The following is a 25,358-nucleotide window of genomic DNA, read 5'->3' as shown; positions in this document are numbered from 1 at the left end:
GAGTCAAAGATCCCAGAGGTGAATGGTTTATTACCCGTCTCTTTGTGGCATACTGATCCCCTGCACAAGGCTGCCATAGGTTTCTCATTACTCTGCGCTTTCAATTCAAATGTTTAATTAACTGCTCTGGAAAGCTGAGCCTCCACACAGAGGAGAATGGGCAAATCCAGCTCCACGCACGAAAAACATAAACACACCTGTCTCTGTGTCAAGTGTTACAGCAACACATGCATGCTATCCAATGAGGAGAATAAAAACACAAGGGGGAGAAATAATAAGTCCACCCAGGGTGGTCAGCCATCTCCGTTTCCCAGCTAGGACTCGAGTGGGCATTGTACAGATAATTGGTTTCAGCTCTTTATTGAGAAGAATCTCATTTGACGTGCATGTTTTGTAGCCTTTTAAATTTGCAAGCGAAATTTGCAAATTCATGTGGCATTCAAGGATCCCACTAATATATGCATTTTGAACAATATTTTAAAAAGGGCACAAGGATATATGCCCAGCATCAGTGAGGGACTTTCTTTTGTACAAAGTATTTGTCTTCTCTTTTAGTTGCCTTACCACACCCCACCAGAGGGCATCGGCGTAGCTGGAGAAGCCCGTTTTGCCCTCCTCATCTACAGCATCTTTCTCCGCCAGGTAGACAAAGTAGGAGGAAAAGATCAGGCCCAAAAAGCCAATGTACAAGGTGGTAATCAGCTCCTGAAATAAAACAACATTTGACCAAAGATCAGACTATGAAAATCTAATATGGAAGACTTACCATGGTATCCAGAACTCGACTCTGATTGTGCCTCGAGGCAGGTTTTGACTCCACATATAGCTGGAGATCCTTGTGAGTGTCAAAGCTAAATTCTGGGCTGCAAAAAGGTTTAAGATATGCTTTTTTTACGGCATCACATTAAATGTATTCTAACGATCTGGCTCCGTCACTTTCAAAAGACATCAGTGTTTCACAATGACCAGTGAGTCACAGAACTGCTGCTGGCCGACATAAGCAAGTCAGCCTAAACATGTCAGGCTAGTTTACCCCAAATGAGTTTTTGGGTCTTTTCGGCATACATAAAGAGATCAGTTTCACGTCTCACTATGAGATGAGAGAATTGCCATTTTCTGCTCACAGGCTTCGCTAAAGAAATAATAGAGTGGATCATGTACATAGTGCACCTCATTCTCTGAAGAGATCAAATACAATCTTCAATTCAATCCTCCCTAAAACTAAGCTGTCATGATAGGTGGCTCAAGTATATGTGGTAAGTTGTACATATATACGATTCATGTTTCAATTATTATGCAACGGCCAGAAGTGGAGGTGTGTCCCCATTAGTTACAGATTTTAAAGGCTTCCAAGTCACCACATATGACAAACAATGTATGGGGTATTAGTTAACCTTTTATTGGCCAAGGAGCAACTTGTGACTTAAATAAACATCAAAATTGACCTCCCTGTGAGTCATTGTGAAGTTGTAGAACCACATGGACTTCTCATTAATCACCAAAGATCAGGTTATGTGACAGATGGTGACATTATTCAAAAGTTTCTCTAAATGTTGAGATACATGTTTTGTTTGTGTTGGATTTCTAGAAACTAGGGAAATGTATGGCAAAAAATGGTGGCATCATATGCGATCATATGCCTTGTTCACCTTAAACTAGCAAGTGATGGCAAGTCGATTTTTACACATGCACCAGATGCATGTAGTGTATTTGTGCTAATTCTAAAAGAAAAGACCTATTATATATAGTAAGAGTAATGAATTTTATATCGAATTTTGACACAAACTCATAAATCATCCACTGAGCAATTTAACCCATTTATAGACATCTTCAGACTAGAAATACTAGAATATGTGATTCTGTTTGTTTGTGATCTTACAGCAGTTTTTATTAAACTTAAATTGCATATGTTGGTGTTCACTTTTATTAAGTTTTATTCCTGCTAAAATTATTTTAGTGAGTCGATATTTGTAATTTATCTCATCTTGATTGAATTTTGTATAAGAAAAAAATAATAGTTAGAATGCTATATTTTTACTTATATATTTACAATTTCCATGTCAATATACAAGTTCATGTTTGGAATTTTGATTTCTGTTTCAGGGGGTGTACAGGTCTTTCTGGAGGTGTGGTCCTAAACTTTTGATCAGCTGTAAAACAGCCTGTTTCAATTTAAGCATTGTTTTCAATAAAATGCGCGCTCAAAATAACATCTTGTCTCACTCTTTTTTCTTCTTGTTGCATGTTGAAGCTCTACTTGGAACCTTGTTAAGATCTAACCAAGCAAAATGTGATTTTTTTGCACTTTCAAGTGTTCTTAAACTTTTGATCGGGACTGTATTTGGTTTTCAGCAGGTCTAAACGTCACTGCTATGGTTTTCCTTCAAATATGACTGGATAATGACTAATGGAAAATGTACTAATTTCTTTTGCAACTGTCAGCTTGGCTTTTTTTTTTTTAATAAAAGTCAGCCCATCAAGTACCATGCCATAGCACAACCTATACTGGGCTATATATACGTGCTCAGCTCAGCGAACGACCTTAAATTAACTCACCAGGAACTGTTGCCTGTGACTATACAGGACTGAACCTGATCTGTACTTGATGTACAAAAATGATCATTTAAATGTACCTGGTTTTTGCCATAGCTTTTTGAGCTTAAACCTATCCCCTAAAAAAACAATGGTAAATAAATTCATAAATATGATTAAATGAAGTGCAAAAATCAGAGATAGCAGTCTGAGCATAGATCCTATCAGCTTTTTCACATTACAAAGTGTTTCCACTAAACAGAGCATATCATTCAATAAGGCGATCATCTGACAACAGGGAGATGGCACCAAATCACATTAGGCTCAGTTTGGCTACATCTTAAATGTATTTTTATGATTCTCTGCACACAATCCTCACCGATAAGCTCTTCTCCTCTTATGCATCAAAGAGGTATGAACGTCAGGTTTGACCACAACCTAGGAACTTGGTGTACTTGAAGGATTAAGAAGAGAACATTACATCATCTGACTTCACTGTGTATCGGCCTGAGAAAGAACTAAAACAAGTGTAGCAGAATGAAAAAAAGAGAGCACAGCCAACCTTGACAACTTCTGTTCTTCTCCTTATAAAGCCAGGTTTACTCTGATTGTTTTATGCACCTCTGTGCATTGGACTTTTTGTCATAAGCAGTAAATGTTACTGTGACTACGTCAACTAGCGTGTCTGTTGCTTTGTAGAAGTACATTTAAGGCCTATGCATTTACTGTTATATCTTCTGTTCTTCGGCCGTTATGTGTTAAAGTGATTCTAAACAATTACAATTAAAATGAATAAATAATAACATACAGGCAGATTTGTGGAGCTAATATATTTAGCTGGATTCTTCTTATCTTACCTGTCGATGAATAAAGACTACAGACCCCAGCAGCCTCCACGTTCCTCCCTGACGGTCCACATGCAGCATACGCAGGATTTGGAGAAAACGGATGCCTCTGCAACACACAACATCATCTCAGCTGTTTCATCCCACTATAGCTATGAGCACATGTTAAAATGCAGAAGAAAATCACTGCTCTACCTGATGGCAGATGTTGCGAACACTTGGCCGTTTGACCCCACACCAAGCACAATGATTGAGGCGATGACCACTATTAAATCTGTGAGAAAGACACATAAAAAAGAAGGAGAAAAAAAAAACCCCAACCAAATAAGGGCTACAATTATTTTCAGTTTGATACAAAAGTGAAGTCTTGCTGGAATTATCTGAGATGTTCATCTACAAATATACTTTATGGCATGTGTTGTATTAAATGAGAACAAAGGAAAAAGCCAGGTGCACCTATGATTGATATGGGTTTCCTGATAAAGCGGAGGCGTCCTTTGATGCCTGCATATTTGCTGCGGCAGCCTGCCGACCACAGCCGGACCACATACTCCGTGCCAAAGAACAGCACCAACACAATCTCCTGCGGAGAACAATGCAAACACGGATTCAGGGTTATGTTAATCCATTGGTACGTAGACTATAAGTTTGAAACACATGCAGGATGTGGAAGTAGATACGTTATCTTTTTGTTTTTTTAAATCACTGATGCTTTGCTATGCATTGCCACTAATTTAAAAGCATTAAAGCTATTTTAATCAATCACCAAGATTTACAGCATTGATATGAGTGGGTAATGACAGGTGCATGAGACAGAAGAAGAGAGACACAGAGGTGGTCTAGAAGGACCAAATGAGGCCACCCAGGAGTAAAGATGGAGGTTGACAACACAGCTGATAACAGCTCATACATGAGGCAGGGTCAATGGCTAAGTGATTAAAGCCACAGGATGAAAAACCACTAAGTAAGAAAGCTTTAAAAAAAAATCACCAAATAACAACTTCAGCATTAGTTGCAATCATGTGCACCTGCATATCTGCATTGTGTCATTGTGTACTTGTTTCGTAACACATGCACGCAAGTGTGGAGTCATAGATGAATCGGCTTCAACTGACGTGAGATCATTTTCCTGGCCACCGAGTATCCATAATACTCAGCTACCTTACTGTCAGGACCTATGGGCGATGTGGGTGGTCAATTCATTGAGTTCAGTTGCTTAAACTGGCTGCTCCCTGACCCCCCCTTGTATGAAACTTAATACCATGAGCCCTGCTGCAATAACCCAGCACCACAAGACTTCAAAACAATGACCTGTCAATCACGCCAGACTCTATCTCGGCTGAAGAAGTGTCGCTCTAATATTAAACAAAAGCCTTTTCTCTTTTCTGTCTTTCTTTTTTCGCTTCTCTAAATTATCTGTTTACTCATTATCGCCACTCGAATATGTTTACAACTTTCATTTTTACGCCTGAGTCGTCCGGCCCCTGGGAATCCTGCGCTTCTCATTCATCCGCATGAATTGCACATTTTTTGTCACTGAGTTAAAGACAAAGAAAGAAGCCGCTAAGGAGGTATAATTGACAGAGACGGGGAGAAATGGTCCAGCAAATCTCTATAACATAGCCTGATAATCAGACTGAATAACCTTTTGGCTTTCACTGAAACCAAACAAATCGGAGACGTGGGCAGGCATTCAGATGTCTCTAACCAGTCTGCCTGTTACATCCATTTCAGCTGAACTTTCTCCAGCAAGCTGTAGGAGTTTTTTGTTTGTGTTAGGACAGAAACAGATTATATTCCATGCCCCCAGTGCTTTGTAATTTTTACAGCAGATCAGGCTGTATTTGTGTATGCTGGACGACAAAGTTAGTAGTTGCAGGACATCGTGAAAACCAAGTCTTAAACATTCATTCAGTCATTTAATAATACCTAACACCCAACACAAAACAGCCTACAGAATACCAGTTTATTGAGCTTAGTAATTATGACAGCTAGGTAAAATCTGAAAGTCAAAGGTACGCATGAATTTGGGAAATTTAAAGGGATTAGTCACAATAATGCCATAAAATAGGTCACCCAGATGTTGGGGGTATTTTGTACGTGAATCCTAAACTGGCAACTATGTGTTTACTGAAAACAGCTGCCTATTGGTGCAGCGATAATCTCATCAAGCCAGACAAAGATGAAGCTCATTCAAAGACCCACTCGGGAATTACAGTATCACATGAAAATGTGATTAGATTGCTTCATCGTTGCGTCTCACATTGCACGAGAGGCTTATGTATATCAACACACACTCGTGGGCCCATCAGCTCAAACTGAAAATGCTTTCTCTGAGTTATTACATGCCATACATAAGTTTATTATATCAAATGGATTTTTTATTTCTTCTAATTTGCAAACTATGCTCATGAATATTGAAATAACCATAACCACATGACAAAATGACACCATGTCAACGATTTACTCTTGAGTTTGTTCTTTCAGTCTACAAATAACATGTTGCCGTCAGTTGCATAATTGATGCCACTGCTCCCACAAGTGTCATTTAAAGTTTATATATTAGTTTACCAAACCTCTCATTAAATCTCAATTGCATTCTTTAGAAATGTCCTGAATATGTCATTTAGGCCATGACCCAGAGGGCCCTCTTTTTCTTTGACCATAAACTGGGGACGTCATGGAGGTTTTTGGTCAGGTGGGGGGAATTTGGAAGTGATGGTGCCCAATAATAGCTCATTAACATCACCGAGCGTGTACGTTCCCCTGTGCCTCCTGCTTAGCCTGGTCAGCTTTACTTTGGCAGCTGCTTTGAAGGCCAAATATCCTCAAGGACTAATGTCCCCTCTGCCATCCAGAATAAGCAGCTTGTGATTCACGGATGTTAGCTAACCTTGAACTTTCTAAGTATAGTTACTACGACCAGTACGTGCCACCGTGACACCAGTCGGAGCTTTGCCTCCACACCCGCCCTCAAACACACTGGCACGTGCACCCACATGCAAGCACACAGAAAACAGATAAGGCTTTATCTTATCTCAGTATTAGCACTGAGCCATTATACACTCATACAAATGCACAAACGCACAACCAGGTGCACAAACAAACAGGGTTTAAAAAAAAGATTTAAAAAATATAGATATATATTTTTCCTTTTTGATTGAAACAAAAAAAATTTAAGGTGAATGAAGGGAAGGACTGAGAGACAGGGAGACTCAGATTTAAAGAAAATCTGTCTCTTCTTGATAAAAATAAATGAATAACTGTGATAGTAAGTCTTCAAAGTTTATAGAACATAGTGTCCACTATGTTCTCTGACTGCAGCAGGACCCAGGAGGTGGTGCGTTGTGTATCTGTGAAGCCTTTGTATATGTGCAAACCGGGTGTGAGCATGCAGTAGCTGTGTGTGCGCCGATGTTCAGTGTGCTAGAAGGAGACAGATGATCCGGCCTCTTTGTAGAGTTTCCAAACAGAAGCAATAATTTTCGCTACCTGCTGTAATCCCCCGATTTATTGCATCACTTAGCAGCCTTAATAGCCTAATAAGCCACAAAAAAGGCAATCCACCAGCATATATCAACAAATACAGTCTCTGTGGAGCCACATGATTCCACATAACAAGTGTCTTAACTGTAGGTTCAAAAGACACATGTTACTGCACGGGCTTTCAGATGAACGCCGTACAAGATGATGAGTGTGTTTCGTGGTATTTTCAATAAATGAAAGTGATTATTCTTTCTAAGTGCCGTAATAGCAGACTGAGCTATAAGATGGCGGTTAAAATCTCTCACAGCTACAATCTTATATCGCCATCATGTGGACAACTCAAGGTACTGCTTGTTTTACACCACTCGCCAGATATTATATATACAAACACTAGCTAAAGATAAAGAAAAGAAATGCAAGTTTATATTTTAAATATGTTTTATAGATCAACACTATAATGTATGTGTATACAAGAGGGTTAATGTAAGGTATGGATTTCTCCTCTGCAGTCACCTATGTGCTCGTGGGCTGGGTTCGGATCTGTTGCTAAGGTATTTAACAGCCTGCAGCTCATTTATTATACAATTACAGACATGCTTTGCTGGTTTTTCTGATGAACCATTGCACAATCACAAAAATGATTTGGGTAATTACCATAACTGTTATTTTAGGGCTATTGTGGCATAAGCCTTCCATTTGATGGTGAACACTGCTAAAGGTTTCGTTTAGGTGCATCACTACTCACCATCCAGAAGAGGGTACCCGTGGCAAAGTCTGCATATTGTTCTATCGTGGACAGCACACTGAAGATTAGACACACCAGGACCATGACGAAGCTGCAGAGAGAGACACAGCACATCCAGTCCATTACCACCACTCACTACATATCACTAAGCATCGTGTTACAATGCAGTAAAACAACACAGTGAATATATTAAGGCTTTGTATAACTCTGACCTGAATATATTTCTCCTCATTGCATTTCATTTTCTTCTAGTGCATTTCAAAAATACACGACTGAAGAACTTGGTCACATTTGGTGGCTGTGGCTCACAAGGAATGGGTAATCTAGCATTCAGCCAACCACTCTACCAACCAATCATGTGAGCGCGTGTGCAAACGTTAGATAAAGTGCTAAGGTACAGAAAAAGTGCTTGGACGAATGCGTGCGTGAGAATAAGGCTTGTAAAAAGTGCCATGATTGCTTAGTTAGATTACAAAAGCACTCTATAAGTACCAGTTCATTTTACCATTTGGTTGTACAGAAGTAAAATGCAAAGCATGCAAACATTTGATAGAATTACAAAGTAAAAATGTAGAAAATAACACATTTTTGAAGTTTTTATGAATAAAATATAAAAATGACAGCAGGATCTAAAACTATGACTAAAGGGGAACTGTAACACAGTCAGAAAAATGTTGAATATGCTTACATATATTGCCTTGACATCTATGGATTCATAGCAACAATCAATAAATACATTTTGTTACAAAACAAGTTGTACAGCACCCAGTTACTGTACAAAGTTTAAGGCACTTAAGGTGTTTTTCGTCACTCTGTTTAAATGAACAGCTGACAGGATGTTTCCACATTGCCTAGCAACTGTGAAACATTCCGACGAGACAGTCCATCTGTCCGTGTACATACATCGTCTACAAATACAGGCCTGTGAGCTGAACATCCACCAGGCACACGACTAAATGAGGACGAGAAAGGTGGATGGGGGTTAAAGTGACAGTGAAGGGAGAAAGCAAAGGAGTCAAACAGGGCGAGGAACGGTAGCATCGCAACTCGTGATTAGCATTTCAATGAGCAATTCACCTGCAGATTTTTATCTTCGTCAGAAAAAAAGTAAACAGTTCCCTTCTTCAAATCGTCACAAAGCCCAAGTTGGCACATTCAATTTGGTTTATTTGACTGAGCAACATTTCAGTGACATTTTATGGATAATAAAAGTAAAAGAGCCACATAAAAGTCTGGATTTCTCCTCTAATCAGGTCAATATTATTTATACAGCTCATATCAAAAGTCATCTCAAGGTGCTTTACAATATGATGGAAAGACCTTACAATATTAGAATGAGAACTCAAACATGCACTTGGTAAAAGCAGAGAAGAAGTGGTCCCTGTTTAGCAGGAGATCTCTGGCTAAAGTAGGCTCAGCGAGAGGCAATCCATAGGCCACAGGAGTGAGGAGAGAGGGTAGCAGAGAGAGATGACAAAAAATGTAATGAATAAAAAGCAGAGGTAAGGGGAATGAATATGGAATACAATGAAACAAAACAAAAACAAAAAAAGTCTTGCTCATTAATGGAAAAATATTTTTCAATGAACCACTTGTTGTTTTTAACTCTTTAAAACACTACAAAGTAATAATGACCTCAAACACACCGCTCAAAGCCATTTGAATATGTTTTTTTTATTTTACACTACTACTAAAAGGCCCATCCATCCATTTTCTTCCGCATATCTGGGCCCAGGTTGCAGGGGCAGCAGTCCAAGCAGAGAAGCCCAAACCTCCCTCGCCCCAGCCACCTCCTCCAGCTTATCCGGGGGAACACCAAGGCGTTCCCAGGCTAGCCGAGAGATATAATCTCTAAGGGAGAGGCCAGCCACCCTTCGGAGGAAGCTCATTTCCCCCGCTTGTATTCGCGATCTCGTTCTTTCGGTCACTACCCACAGCTCGTGGCCATAGGTGAGGGTAGGGGCGTAGGTCGACCGGTAAATTGAGAGCTTCGCTTTTACACTCAGCTCTCTCTTCACCACGACAGACCGGTACAGCGTCCGCATCACTGCAGCTGCACCAATCCGTCTGGTGATCTCCGGCTCCCATCACTCGTGAACAAGACTCCGAGATACTTCAACTCCTCCACTTGGGGCAGGGTCTCGTCTTTACTAAATTTATAGTTACTAAAAATTTCCTCCTTTAACCTCCTCACCCATTTATTTACATATTAATTTATTACATTCAGAAAATTCTTTTTGCATTTTCTTTACTGAACCTCCAGCACCGAAAGTGTGGCTGGTTGTTTGAATTTTTACCAGCCAGAAATAATCCTTGATACATATAAGAGCTTTTCCATTACACTCTATTAATGTTTATCATAAAATTCACTTAAAAACACACACTTCTAAGCGGTGTGTGGTTACATTAAGATTTTGTGCACCACAATCTGGATTACACGCCATATGCTGGAAGGGTTATTTTAATCATCTAAATGCACCATATATACAGCAGTACATAGTATAAGGCAGTATATACTTTACTAAGGTCCCTATACTGCAAATCTATTTTTTCTTCCCCCATCTGAGCAAAAATCCTCCCTCATGCGAGCCACACCTTGTGACATTGTTTTGAAGGTGTTCTCTTCTTCAAAGATCGCGCTCAACACTTGACACATTATGACACATCTTAGAATTGCATTAATGTAAAGGGTGATGAAGGGGCAACTCGTAAACGAGGATTCCCCGTTACACTCAGACCACAAGCCAGATGGGACAGTTTACTCTCTGGGGATTACTGCTCACCGCACACACACACACACACACACACACACACACACACACACACACACACACACACACACACACAAGCATTTCTTCCTTCCTCTTACTTTTCTTAAAAGGATGCCAGCGTGGGGCAATAGATGACATCGGATTTTCTACAGTGCTATCTGCTTGGATGCCTGCATCAGAAAGTCACATGTTGTGCCATGGTTAGGTTTGACTTTATTGTAACTCTAACTGAAAACTAAGCTTTCAGCCAATCCTTCCTGGAACTTTTCAGGACAATAGAGATTTTAGTCTGACCGGCGATAAGAAAGATGGAGGAACTGTATGAAGGGAGGAATGGTTAAAGAAAAGTAGTCTAATCCTGGAGATGTTACTGTGAAGGACCATTTCTGTGGTCCGGATACTGAACATCACTTGCTTGACTATAGCATGCATGCTAACCCAGCACTGTATGTATGCTTTTATGGTTATTACTGGTGATTTGAACCACATTACACTAGACAGACTATATAAACGGTTCCACCAGAGAAAGCAGTACTAGACCCACTGTATGCTAACACTGCTAATGTACAAAGTGCAACTGCCACCTCTCACCCTTCAGCAAGTCTCATCCAACTCTAGTCCTGTTGACACCAAAATGCGTTCCTCTTGTTCAACGTCCACCCTGTACCCACAGACTGAGCTGTTAGGACTCGTTCAAGTTAGCTATGGAGGCACCACAGGACTGCTTTGACTCTACAGCCTGGATTGTTTTTTATGAACTACATGGAGAGGACACAGTCTGATGGCCTGTTATCACAGAACAACCAAGTCCTGTGGATACATCACAATACTGACCATGACTGTATGTTGGGTTTTGAAAAACAAGCCCTGGTTCACAAGTGACTTGAAACACTTCTCAATAAAAAGAACTAAGCCTTGAGCGTGAAGCTTAAGAAATAGAAGGCCTCTTACAGGAAGATGCTAAAGGCTACACTGGAGGAGAACAGCATGAGAGATGTTTGGAGTAGTATGAGGAAAACCACTGGGTTTTAAAAGACAGACAAACAACCAGTGGGCAGCCTTGAGAGATTACATGAGGTCAACTATTTCTTCAGCAGTTTTAGTTCACAGACCTCTGCCACCACCATACACCCCTTGTTTCCACACAACTCCAATAATCTTCAGACCTAACTACACCTCACCAACTCCAGTGGACAGGAGACACCTGGAGAAACTATGAAAGTACAAGGCTGCCAGCCCTGATGACATCAGACCTAAAGTTCTGAGGACCTGTGTAAGCCAGCTGTCTGTGAGAAGATGTTGTAAGAAAACATCCTGCTGGCTCATGTACCAAAGAAGCTGACACTTTCCAAATTCAAGGTGCTGGATAGGTTAGTCTTGGCCCACCTGAGACCGCAGGTGAAAACATCTATTGACTCTCCGCAGTTCGCAACCAAATCTGGTAACATATGACACAATCACTCTACACAGCGGATTTGAAATACAATCTTATTTTGAAATAAAATCTTACCACATGCAAAAATATTCTGATGATACTGCTATAGTGGCATGCAACAGGAGTGGACAGCAGCAGAAATACAGAAGTCTCATTGAGGCTTTAGGGAAGTGGCGTAGTAGGAGTTGCCTCCACCTCAAGACCTGACAACCAAAGATCTATCGATCGATCCATCACCTAGGCAACAAAAGACCAACTCAGAGGCTGTATACAAAATATAAGCAGGCTCAACTTCCTGTGAAGTCACCAGGGCACATACAAGAAAGTTTTCTCTTTAACTAACATTTTACTGCCATTTAAAACTGCATTTTTCTTTGCTGGTTTTATTTATCTAATATTTCTATTATTATTATTATTATAAAATTATTTCCTAAATATGGGATTAAATTATTATGTTACTTTACGTTAACTATTCAAATTCAGTGGGTGCATTTTACACTAAATTAAACTGTGACATCAGATAGATAGGCCGGTAGATTGATTTACGTTATTACCAAATGAGATAATTAAAGACCACGCATACAAGGCAAATAAGGTAAACCCCTGTTTACTATACTATATTTTAGTAGCTATTTGATCTATGCTGTGCAGTAAGTGGTCACAGGAAACAACTGTTCGTGTCATGCTGTTCCCAGGGATCCAAACAGTAGTAATGCCAGACTTTTGGGAAAGCAAAGATCAGACAGAGATACAGGTTAAGAAGAGAGCAGGTGAAGCCAAATGTCCGTTTCCTGTTTGTTGAGAACGGATCATATTATTAGGATGAGCATAAATATGATACTGTCAGGATGTTGATGTAATAGTCATGTAGGTCATTGACGAGGCCATGTAATCCATGTTTTCCTTTAGCGCATTAGATTATATTTGGTTTGCTTTGTAGGGATAACAGTGCAATGTAATATCACTGTGTGTGTGTGTGTGTGTGTGTGTGTGTGTGTGTGTGTGTGTGTGTGTGTGTGTGTGTGTATATATATATATATATATATATATATATATATATATATATATATATATATATATATATATATATATATATATACACACACACACACACTGTATCAGTGGTGGTAACATCCAACATATGGCTGCAGTCATATCTAATCAATGCAGATTATTTAAACAGAAAGGAAAACTCAAAAATCATATAAGTAAAATCGTTATATTTTCCAGCATTCCACTGCTTAAAATAAATCAAAATGTGTTTTTAAATGATCAAGAGTTTTGTAATTGATCACAAAAAACACAGAGCCTAACAAATTTTATTTCTTATGATATATTTACTACACATGCAAGTCTAAAAAAATAAACAAAAATATTAGGACAATATCAGATTGTGTGAGCACAAATGTTTGATGATATACTAAGTAGTCTGCAGTGTGTCCAGTGTCTTACGTTAATGTGCTTTGACCATGACTACAGCCAGATAGTGATTTTCCTCATGTCACATTTCATTGTTTTCTGCAGTAACCCACCCACAGAGGTGTTTGCAGGACAGGACTCGGTCACTCATACCCAGCCAACCTTATTTAGGCGGGCCAAAAACCCTGGGATCTGATTAAAACAAAACAGCTGGGGCTTTAGTGATTTAGCATTATTGACAGCAGATCCATCCAGCTTCTCTAAAATAAGTACAGCATAAAGCCAGGCCAAACCCTCTGCTCAATCAGCATCAAACCTACGGCAGTATAAGCTCAGGAAGCATCACCTAAACACTGATAACGAATGAGAACAGAACATCTTCACGTCTATGAAATAATGTGAGCACAGAAACATACTTTACACTGTAAACAGACAAAAAGTACGGCCTACTAAGTTATGTCTAAAAACCCTTTGAGTGGGAAATTTGCTTGTAAATCACTGCAGGTTATTCAGTTTCCTTTGTTCAACCATCAGGTTCATCACCACAGTTCAGCACGTCCAGTTTAAGTTGACAGGTGGCAGAAAGCTTGTTCAGTATTACATAATGATGATTATCATGCAAATACTGGTGTTTGTGAAGCACAAATGGTTAAAATTACTGGCTGATGTGAAGCCAACTGAGTATAAAACTATCCCCAGTTCTGTGCCGACCAAAATCTAACCTACGTCTAAACATTTGCATTTCTTCTGAGTGTCCATGCAAAAGGAAAAGCCAGCTTAATCAACAAGCCAAATATTAGCCTTGTATTTGCTTAAGTTGAGCTGCATTTGGTTTGTGTCTCTTCTCTGCTAGGAAGCAATGGCCAGTTCAAGTGTCTATCTATTACAGTCTTGAACCCTACAAAACTGCAACTAAAAAAAAAATAAATCTAAGACACGAGTACATAAAAAAAGCTCTCTATAGTGCAGGAGATAAATGCAGTAATGAGGACTACCTGCCTAGATTTGTTTTGTGCCACACTTGGGTCATCAGCTGGGACCCTTTTCAATAACAGGTGTTTTGTTACGTTGAATAATTACACCAAACCAGAACTACCTCCCAACCCCCTTTATCTGCAGCCACACACTCGCTACTGCCCTCACAATCAAAAAACTAAGCAGGAGTTTTGTGTGGCCAACAACTCTTTGAAACCTAAAAGGGCTCTCTTTGCTACTCATCAAAGCAGCTTATCTCCGCCATCAAACACATCACCAAACATAAGTTCAAAACAGCCAGGCTTCACACAGACATTAATATGCTAATCAAAGCGACTCAGGTAACGTTTTTATTCTAACTAGCATGTTCTTTCATAACTCTACAGGGCCACGAGTAGCACAAAAAACAAACAAACAAAAGCACAAAGGAAATACAATTTCATAATCAGGACAAAGATTAGATGTTTACATGCAAAGCTGATAATGGCAATCCAAAAACACTTTTCAACAAACAACAAACAATACCTGAAGTGATTATAACTAAGCCTTTTAGACATCGACTCACTCTGAGAGGACTAACTAGAGTCAGCCATGTTTTTCTTTAGGCTGCTCCATGCACCAACAGGAAGCCAGAGATCTGAGGCTTGTATTACGGAGCACGATGGGGACTTGGTGGTAACTTAAAGTTTAGCCCTCGGTTTTCAGTATCTTCAGGCTGTGTTTGGTTTTCTCCAAACGTGGTGCTGTGCATTAAAGACCAGACATCTCAACTTTGGTCTCGTGTGTTCCAGAAGTTTTGTGGTTTATTCACATCCATCTTTGCAAACCTAAGCCATGCTGCCATGTCTTCTCCGAGAGAAAAAAGGCTTTCTCCTGGCAACCCTTCCAAACAAGCTCCAAGTTCAAGTTTTTCCTCCTTGCACTGTCATGAACTTTAACATTTAACATGCTAACTGAGACATGCAGAGTGAGACGTTGCTCTTGTTGTTTTTAAAAGTGGTCATACTTTCTGATGATCAGTTAATCAAGTGCATTTGATTAGCAGCACCTGGTAAACTCTTACCCTGGCAACCAACTTACCCACTTAATCCTGTCATATTTAGTTTTCCACACACAAGGCTTCTGTATTTTGCTTAGTTTTTGTAAAATAAAAAATGACATGGTGTAATATGTCATCTACTTGTTAATCCAAGGTTGCATGTACCTCATTTTAAGAACTGATGAGGACCAGAAACGTTAGAATTAAAAGAGAAACGCCCTCTTTTTTACAATGACACCCTGAGTAAAAGTTCAAACAAGAGATCAATTTGTAAAAACTGATATTTAAACAGGTAGTTTAGGTTATACTCTAATTTTGTTTGCTGTAATGTTTTAAACTCCCAAATAAGTTTCCAAATGTAAACACTAATTATGCTGTTATGATCATTATGAATGATTGGCAAACTTATGAAAATGTAACCCAATTTCCAGACTAAAGTTTCTCTTTAAATGTCCATATTTCCTAAATCCATGAACCAATCAGGTGTCCACCTATAACATGGGCTCAAGAGTCAATATTGAAGTGAAAATGCAGGGGACAGCCTAAAAGAGGAACACAGGACTACACAGTGGACTATTTAACCTAAAAAGGCAGAAGAATACAGGTGAAATCAGTAAGAGCGAGGATGGCGATCACACAGGAGGAAAAACTCAAAAGGAAAAGGAAACACAACAGAAAGCTGGCTTTCACAGTAAAACAGGAAATAACCAAAAGACAAACACTAAACTCAGAAACAAGAAGAGTGAAACTACAAATGATAACAAAGACGGAAAAAGACACTGACAGAAATACAACACAGCATTTTGACTTGGTTGTTTTGTATTTTATCCGAGGTTGTATTTAGATTGTTTCAAGGTGTCCTGATGTCCAGATTATTTTTACTACGTCACATTAAATAAACTCTTAGAATTGATAGAGACTCTGCTTTCTTCTTAGCTTCACTGTAGGTGCTTTTTAATGCTTTTTTAGCATCTAAGGTCTACATTTGCCTGTAACCACAGTCTCAGACCAACATCACATCTGTGAATTTAGTGAAAAAACAAAAAACAAAACAACTTAGAGCTAAACAAACATAAATTGCCCTTACCATTCTGCTAGAGAGCAGGGTCAGAGAGCCCTCCAAAACCCTCTTTATTAACCCACGTGCCCTCCCCATCCCATCCATGAAAGAGCTTAAGGTGGATTACACCACATCAGCCACCGGCCATAAACACGGATATTCTATCCTGGCTTAGTTATCATTTTGTCCATCAAATACTTGGAAAATAGAGAAGAAAAATCTCCTCATAGGCTGGAGCACAAGATCAATCATAGAGAAATAGTTAGAGAAATAGTTCACATGGCCATGTCATTCATAACCAGTATCATGCACCAGTATACAGTTCAACATTGAGACTTCCTCACTTCTTTTTCACATTTATGCTGCTTATGCTAAACAGATTTTTATGTATTTTTTCTCTTATCTAAACTCACTATTTTATGGCAACAAAGCCAAATTTTTTTGTTTATCAAAAAGGGAAAAAATACGTTTATTATTCAGACACAGACACATTTAGCTCAGGTTAGTCAGAAGTGCAGGCAGTGAACAGGAAAACCAGGTAAGTGGGAGGGGGACTTGTTACACTGTAACACCTACCAACAGACACACTTCAATTCACAAACATTTCTAGAAAATGGCTCCTGAAATTGGCTGACAGCCGACAGATGCCATCCAGGTTAACTGAGCTCGAGAGACTGCCAAACCAATGGCCGAAAATACCCAAATCCACGGACGCAATGCTTGTTGCCCCGTGCAAACAAAACTCAGGTATATTCACCGCAAAAAGTGCCTTAAGTCACGAGATAAAAGCTCTGAATAAACTCCCCAGATATTTTATTAGGTATACTTTTTTACTGTTGACTTGGATCCTGACATCCAAATGCCTTAGCAGAAACTGACCTGGAGCTTCTCCTCTGACCTCTGACCTCTGACATCAACAAGGCAGACCAATCCAACCTGGCCCTATGCAACCTGTCCCCTAATGGGTGCCTTTTCTATTGTGTGCCGTTTGCTTTTTTTGTATATATCCCTCCTGTTTGTACATAATTCTTCTGCCTGTATATATTTCTTGCATTTGTTGTTTATTCCTGCTGTCTTTCTATTTATATTTTATTCCCGCACATTGATATGGACCACCCACAATTTGGTTGTACATGTACAATAAAAAGAAAGGGCTATTCTATTCTATTCTATTCTAAGAGCCACCATGTTCAGAGTCACTTTGATCGCCTTTCTTCCCCATTCTGTTACTAGGTTTAAACTTCAGCAGCTCATCTCCATCATGTCTACGTGCCTTCATGCACTGATATGTCTTACATGTGGAACTTTAGATATTAACTGTAGATAAATTAAGGAAAAACGTAACTGAACCTTACATAATGTACATTTAGCATCAGAAGCACCCAAAGTCAAATCCTTAGCTTCTACACCCATGTCAATTGCAAATGTACACACCCAACAATATATTTACTACAAAACACTGTAACAATGTAACTACTAAACAAGCCACAGACAAAGACAAACATCTAGGTTTCTAGAACCGTGTGTCATTCCCGCTGAATTAGCCGGATCAGGATGTTAAAATGCTGGGTGATCAATCTGTCATGAGGAGGATAATGTATTAAATAATAATAATTTTAAATTATATAATTATTTTCCATGTAAGTAGTTATTGCAGTTAGTAAACAATACTGACTGTTAAAAATAAGCCTATGGATATGTTATTTAAAAAATATCACTAAACTATTAAAAATCGCATCACTTGATGAGCGAAACATGCCCCTAAAGAATTCCCTGAATACACTGGTGTTTTACAGTAAAATGGACATGAGACATACAGTTCACTCCAGTCTAGCAGTAATCTCTCGTAAGCAGATACAAGAGTTCTCCGCTCTGCCTGCATAGATAGAGGGGAATGCCTGGAAGCTGAGGATTCACTATAGCCATTTCAATAATCTGTCCAGATATAAAAACACACAACAAAAGCCAGTATTTAAGACAACATCTGGCCCAGTGCTTTTTTCAAGAGGATAAACAGCTGCAATTCTTCCTCCACTGCAAACTGGTTGGGTTTCGTAAAGCTATTTTTAATCATACGCCAACATTTTTAACACACACATAGGTAGTTAAAAATAAAATGTGGCTTGGATAATAAGTTGATGTCATTTATTTTATAAGTTCAACTTTTTTTTGTCCAGGTATGTTTGAAAGAAACTGATGGATAAACTCGACTGATAAAGGGACCAAGAGGTATCCAGCTTGGAGTCCGAGAAGGGCATTTAGAAATCATGAGGATATACATGTTTATTCCCTCTGGTTATGTAAAAGACTCAGAGGGAGTGGCCCAAACATGGAGTGGATCATTGCCCCAGGTTCTCTGTACACTGGTGAGTGTGTATTGCATAAGACTCTTTTCGGACACATGTCCACGTATGCTGTCTGGGGTCCAAAGGATTTCTGCCCACTTTGACTAACTCGGGCATCATTAGTGTGGCATGTGCCTGCTTGTGTTCCTGTCAGTGTGCTGGGCCCATATTAAATATAACTGTTTATATATTTCATCTAATTATCTAATGATTATGTGAATGTGAATAATTCATAAATTTCTGTAATCCTTCTCTAAAGTTTGTATGACCCAAGTTTACATGTCTCTGTATTTATATATATATGTGTGTGTGTGTGTGTGTGTGTGTGTGTGTGTGTGTGTGTGTGTGTGTGTGTGTATATAATATTCTGTAACTCTGTAACTTCTGTCGGTGCTGTGCTTTTTTGGAAACCGAATTTCCCAGAGGAACCCACCCGAGGGATTAATAAAGTTTTATCTTATCTTATCTCTCTTACATGGGGCACCTGGAGTTATTATTATTTAATTTTGGCAATAAATTAAAGAAATAAAATCTCATCTATCAGGGCCCATTTTAAATTTCTCTTTAGCCCAACATGGATGATGAGCTGTGGTAATGTGAAACCCACAAGTTAAAATCCAGGTAGAGCTTATTTTTTGAACTGTGTTCAGACAAATGCTTTGTGCTACTGTAATAGACCAAATATCCCCGTAAAGCTCACCTTCACTTCTTTTTAAAACTTTCATTTTAAAGTCCTTCAAATAAAAAAAAAACTATACCTGTTGATCCAAAATCTTAAAGTATTTTTCATAAATGAATAAGCAAAATAAGTCCCTCAAAGTAATGCTTGCGTAGTCCCTTCACCATACTTTCCCTGTGCACGTGAAAGACAGAAAGTACAGTACAGGGACAAGTTGTTCTGCTAAACAGAAGGGGATACAGCACCGGCTCAGGAGACAAACTAACACTGCTTAATGTGTAAATTAAAAGACCTGGAACACAGAATTCTGTGTTGTTCCAGTGAGAAAGAGGAAATTCACAGTACGGATTTAAAACATAAGACAAGGTGGACAATCACCTGGTCATAAGCAAAGCATTTGAAGGTGCCAACACTTATTAGGTGCTTTCATTACACGTATAGTAACACAAACACCTGTCGTCAACTTAAATGACATTACCAACACTTCAGCTGAGGTAACGCTATCTTTGCTTCACTTGTCTCTTCTTACATAATAATGGAAAAACGGCCCTTCTGAACACGTGATCTCAAGACCATCACTGGTATACTGTAATATCACATCTATAAACGGTCACAAAAATAACTAATACATTCTAGATATTATGAGATTGGTTTTTTTTGTTTGATTGTTTGTTTTTAGATATGGATTTACCAGCATTTTATTCTGCAGTCCACCCAAATTTCAGCATCTGCACATGTGCCGATTCACTGGAAATGTCCCTGACCGTTGCACAATAAAGGCAGTGATGAATTAACTAACTAGCTGCATTGTGTGTGTGCTGTTTGTGTGTATGTCATCTTGATGTAGAGCAGGGCTTTTCAAGCTGACCTATTAGTGCTGTCATGAGTGCTGGATGAGGTCCTTTGTATCGTTGCTCTCCCCTGCCAAATCCGAGAAAAGGGACGAGGGATTGAATGGCCGCCGGCTATAGTCTTCGACATGTAAGAGTTACTTAAAGGAGCGTCAGTGAGGATCGGTTAGAAGGGTTTAATATTGAATGAAGAGCAGTCTCGGGTTCACTGTCACTGTTTGAACTTTAGAGCCTCAATTAAGGACGATCAGCAATGCAAACAGAATCTTTGCACTGTTTCCACGTATCTGTGACCGACAAAACTAATGAGACAGACTAATTCGACTTCTCTTCAAGCACAGCTTTACAGAGGCAGATGAACAGTAGTAAGCTATATATTATATTATATATTATATTATAATCTTATTTGAAATCGACATCAAGCCCAAATGCTGTCATCTCCGCAGACAACTTAAAACCACTCATCAGAATTAAGGTAAAGGAGAAAACATCTTTGAAATACAGAGACTTTATCACTGAGATCACTTTCCCAGATAGCATCGCTTCTATTTTGTTGAGTGGAGGAAGTTAAAATTCTGACTTATTTCTATTTTCCTTCAATGTGGTCTAAATCGTTGCCTTGTATTTGTGACATGTGCAAAGACAATAAAGTTGAATTCTATTCTATTCTATCTATGGACTCGGTGTGTGATGTGATGCCGGGCTCCTGAATAAATTTGAGTTCCACAGTTTCTAATCTTACCACTTCTGTTTTAAGTAAGCTAACTGCATGTTTTTATTTTCTTGTGACAGCTGAATAAGAGGAAGAAAATCGATGGATGAAGCTTTATCATAATATTTCAATTACTATTCAAAGGAATTCATTTTATTTTCTAGAGTACCTGACATGGGTCAGACAAAACATGCTTATGCAGCACAGCATAAAAAACTCTGCTTTTATGGATGAGTTCATTTCATCTGTTGACAAAACAAAGAGCAGAAATAACCTGGCAACTCAGAACCAGACGTGCGATTAGCCAGATCACATTGACCTGATTCTGCTGGGCTTTCTTAAAACAACCACCGACACACAGCAGGCCTAAAGACACTGCTCCTCCTGCTACCGGGAACCAGAGCCTATAACTGGAAGAAGAAGCGCTAGATGTAATTAACAAGAGAGCGTCTGGAGCTAATGAAATGACACCAGAGTCTGTTTTGTGAATCTTCTAACACTTCTGTGAAAGTTTGTACATCGTCACCCAGGTAATTTTCATGGGAGCCTATTCTTACTTAACTAGACTTTATTTTTAACCTTATTCACGTGGATTGAGATTTTGAGCACTTGCAACTCTCTCAGATTACCAACTGTACCTAACACAAGCTCATCGTCTTCTGCAATCGACTCACTTCACCTGTGAAGTGTGGACTTAAATCAGTGTGCACAGAAACTGACAGGTACTCACACAAGGAAGTGGTAGAGGAAGCACTTCAATCCAGCAGGCCTCTCTAGGAAGTTGTAAATATCCCCCTGCATGCTAGTCTTGATGTAAGGGCTGTGGAATTCCTTTTGATGATGACGCAGCCAGCTTGAACGAGGGAGAGGTGGCGGGATGGCGGTGAGAGAGGGCTGGCTCTGTAAAATCTGCAGGGCCGGGTCCTTTGTGTCTGCAGGCGGACAGCAGGGAATGCCTGATCCATTATTCACCGCCGCGGGCTCCGGTTCCAGTGAAACAGGAGAGTAGTGGCTCCTGTCAGGTGCAGGGGACCTGAGGGCTGTGCTGCTGGTAGCCGCGCAGGTGGGAGGCGCGAGGCCAACGTCCATCTCCTGGTCCAGGCTGATGCTGGTGCTGGTGCATCCGTTTGGGCTGCAACTTATGAAGGAGCTCCCCAGCCTGCTGCCACAGTCACGCTGCACCCGGCACGTCGCGTGAAAGGAGCGTGTCCGTCTTTCCCCCATGTCGCCCCGCGGGATGGTCCAGTTCAAAGAAGAGGGCCAAAGGGGAACAAAAAGCCTTGGGAAATCCTGATTGTTCTAGCGAAGGGAACAGGGCAGCCAAATTAAAAAACTAGCCAGGCATGGCTAGCTACCTGCTGCTGAGAAGAGTTCTCTTTGCTGGGCTGCATCTGTGTCCATACCTGCAGCAGAAGATGTTACATTAGTCTGAGAGAAAGCCTTATTATAACACTTGTTATTTTAGTGTCGAAAGACAAAATGATAATTGGATGCTGGAAAGGAGAGATACTCTTATAAAAAGCCCTTTTTGTATTATATCACCTGGATTAAATGATTGACATTGACAGCAAAAACCGAAACATGCTGACTCTAAAAATATTAACAGATTAGAATCTGACAAATACTAAATGTGGTTCCCTTTAGCCTGTTGCTTTTGAACTGTGACCATATGCGGATCGGGGATGTTTTATGCTTAGGGCACTGATGCTGATTAAAGCTCTTCATTGTGTAACTCTAATTGCCCTAGTTTTTGCTCTAAGATGCACCTTCAGAAGGTATAGCGTCATGGCTATTGCTAGTTTTTTTTTTCTTTTGTTTGAGACAGAAAGAAAATGAAAGTAAAGAATTCCCAGCAATATTCCTTTTAGCTCTCCCTGCTGCTTAGACCGCTGTGCTGTGACCTGTAAGCTGTGAGCATTATGAAAGTGTAACAGGCACATAATATTCCCAAGACCCGAGCGCACACTAGTTAATGTGGGAGTGACAGGTCAACACACTAGTCCATTTTCACCAGCTCTTTCTGATGGAGATTTTCTACCGGAAAAAAAAAAATAGCATCCTGTTAAGAGTATCGCTGATGGGTGTCACAACCTCTCTCCTCTTCCATCTGGAAGGCAATGCAGATGCGCGGTGTGCACTCGGTTACAGTTCAGTTTAAATTCAGAGAAAAAAAAACGCAGTGTGTTTAGCAGCCAGTGACGGCATTTAAGCTTGTGCTGTCACAATGTCACCTTCAGCGCTGGTTACACAAAGTGTGTCACACCGCAAACGCTTAATCAACGTGCAACCGCCCAAAAATTAGACCGATTAAAGCGCTGGGTGGCTGCAACCACGTGAATGATTATTTTTGTGGCTTCTTTCTCACCTTTCTCCAACTTGTTTCTTATGTAGTCAGATCAAGGTTAAAGTTGTGCGTCTTTACTTAAAGATGCACACAAATTCACAAAAAAGTAGTCAGCTGTATTGTTTTATCATATATACATAATTATTTAAATTATATTTCTCTACTTTATATATTGTACTTTTTTTTTTGCACAATATTATTATAATTAGGTTATTCTGCATCTATTTATTTTTGCCTTGTCCACTCTCCTGCTGTAGAAATGTGAATTTCTCACCTCTGGGACTAATAAAGAATATCTTATCTTAAAAAAAAAGAGCCCTTCTAACATAAAACTAATTTATGCTAAATGACTCTTCACGAGAGGTTGGTGGATGTTCCAAATATTGACAGTATTGATACAGATGTGTATTGTTATCAGATTGATACTATTGTAATAGGATTAATACCGAAGTGCTTTAGTGGCAGGCATTTTTATATTCCAGGTCTCCAAAAAACTCTCTTTCAAAATACCTGAAAAGCTCAAAAGGGTGTTTTCTTGTACTAACTAATAATTTTGGAAAGTAATTTACTCATTTAAAGGTCATTAAAATGTGTTCAGAATTTGAGGATGATCCATCTCATAAATCATGCTCTCCCCTAAATAAGCTGCCTTTTTTAAAGTATAGATACTGGTATTGGCAATACTGTCCCTGTATTTACTTGGTATAGAATAGAATAGAATAGAATTCAACTTTATTGTCATTGCACATGCACAGGTACAGGGCAACGAAATGCAGTTTGCATCCATCCAGAAGTGCTTTAGTGATATAGATATATTACAATATATATTAGCAATAATATAGATATGTGAGTATATTACAGAGTATATTGTGAGTATATTACATCCGGTATCACACCAATACCAGAATGTGCAGTATTTACAGCACTACTCTTCATCACTTTAGGCCAGCACATGTTAATGTAAGCATTAAGGAAGTCACTGATTACAGATCTTTTAACTCTACACAAAGAAGGATCTACAGGACAGTTAGTAAGCTGTGTTGTCCATGTCACAAACAACAACCACCTGTGTGTGCATGGGGGCAAACAACCTAATTCTGGCAAGTCGACAACTTTCCATCTGACCAAATCAAAGCCTCTGCTTGCTATCATATGTACAATTAATGAATGTATAAACAGCGGGTAGGCGATATAGTGTCTTCTCTGGAAAGATACTCAACAAGGCGGTGTGATAGATGACCGGATGTTACCTAAAAGGATCGGAAAAAATAAAGATCTAATTGGAGGCAACGAGCCCCGTCCATATCTGTCCTCGGCTACGGTGGAAGTGATGACAGGAGCCACATGTCTCCCTTTAGATAGAGTTTCTACCTTTAAAAAATGGAAACCACACAGTCATGAGGCACACAATGAACTGCCAGACATGCATAGGCTGCTGTGGGACTCTACGGTTACAGAGTATTATGTGACTTTCCGTTAAACTGAACCGACCCATGTGGGTGGGCAGGTGGGGGCATATAACAAATCAAATGATAGCGTGTGGGCTTTTAAACATAAAACGCCTCACACTACCTAAAAACCTCCAACCCCCCGTCCATCTGTTAAACATTACTCCTGAAAGCAGCATAAGTGCGTAAATTCTGTTTTAATGAAAGTGCTGTCTCCGTCACTTAACACTACACAAACACTGCTGTCCTAAACAACAACGTGAGAATATTGCGTTAGACCTTACCTTTAACTTACACACCACAACTCAAGTTGTTTTCGGGGCACCAAGTTCCTCTTTTTCTGCTTTGTGTCACAGCAAGTTCCAGGTACTCGCTTCCTGCAGATAGAAATGATGCTCCAGCGCTCAAACACATAAGGAACGCCGCAAACACCGGGATGCCACAGTTCTTTAAGCGGCTGCAGTCTGCAGGACTTGTCCCTTTGAAGAGCATCGTCGCTTCTGCCAGGACACGCGATGCCTTTACGGGCGAGAGGAAATCTTAAAATATAATTAAAATATAGTACATATACCAGATTTATCGTTTTTGTAATAAGTTCTCTAACAACCAAGTGACAGTTATAACTTTGTTCTTGTTGTTGTGTTAATCCAATCGATATTTCTTCAGTCGCTC

The 25,358-nt window shown here is 39.6% G+C and overlaps 1 protein-coding gene across 3 annotated transcripts in view; it reads right to left on the bottom strand.

Annotated features, from left to right (window-relative positions):
- The window catches only part of kcnq1.2 (potassium voltage-gated channel, KQT-like subfamily, member 1.2), a 177,087-nt gene that overhangs the window by 150,647 nt on the left and 1,082 nt on the right, over window positions 1–25,358 (bottom strand). For 2 of the 3 annotated variants that reach the window (XM_085282744.1, XM_085282747.1), the window contains exons 2-8: window positions 24,971–25,205; window positions 21,625–22,297; window positions 7,609–7,699; window positions 3,834–3,960; window positions 3,573–3,651; window positions 3,390–3,486; window positions 565–705 (exon numbers count right to left, since the gene is read on the bottom strand). In XM_085282744.1, the coding sequence (XP_085138870.1) occupies window positions 565–705; window positions 3,390–3,486; window positions 3,573–3,651; window positions 3,834–3,960; window positions 7,609–7,699; window positions 21,625–22,118 (1,029 nt within the window). In that variant the 5' untranslated portion in view covers window positions 22,119–22,297; window positions 24,971–25,205. Of the gene's footprint in view, window positions 1–564; window positions 706–3,389; window positions 3,487–3,572; window positions 3,652–3,833; window positions 3,961–7,608; window positions 7,700–21,624; window positions 22,298–24,970; window positions 25,306–25,358 lie in introns of those variants that run through there. The other variant, XM_085282745.1, reaches the window with a different exon arrangement.

Source organism: Mchenga conophoros, linkage group LG7 (assembly GCF_057382185.1).
Source record: "Mchenga conophoros isolate Kocher_MC1m ecotype Shallow Benthic linkage group LG7, M_conophoros_male_GT1.1, whole genome shotgun sequence".
NCBI lineage: Eukaryota > Metazoa > Chordata > Actinopteri > Cichliformes > Cichlidae > Mchenga > Mchenga conophoros.
Note: the sequence above shows the minus strand (reverse complement) of the source record. Positions and strands in the feature narration are given on the sequence as shown.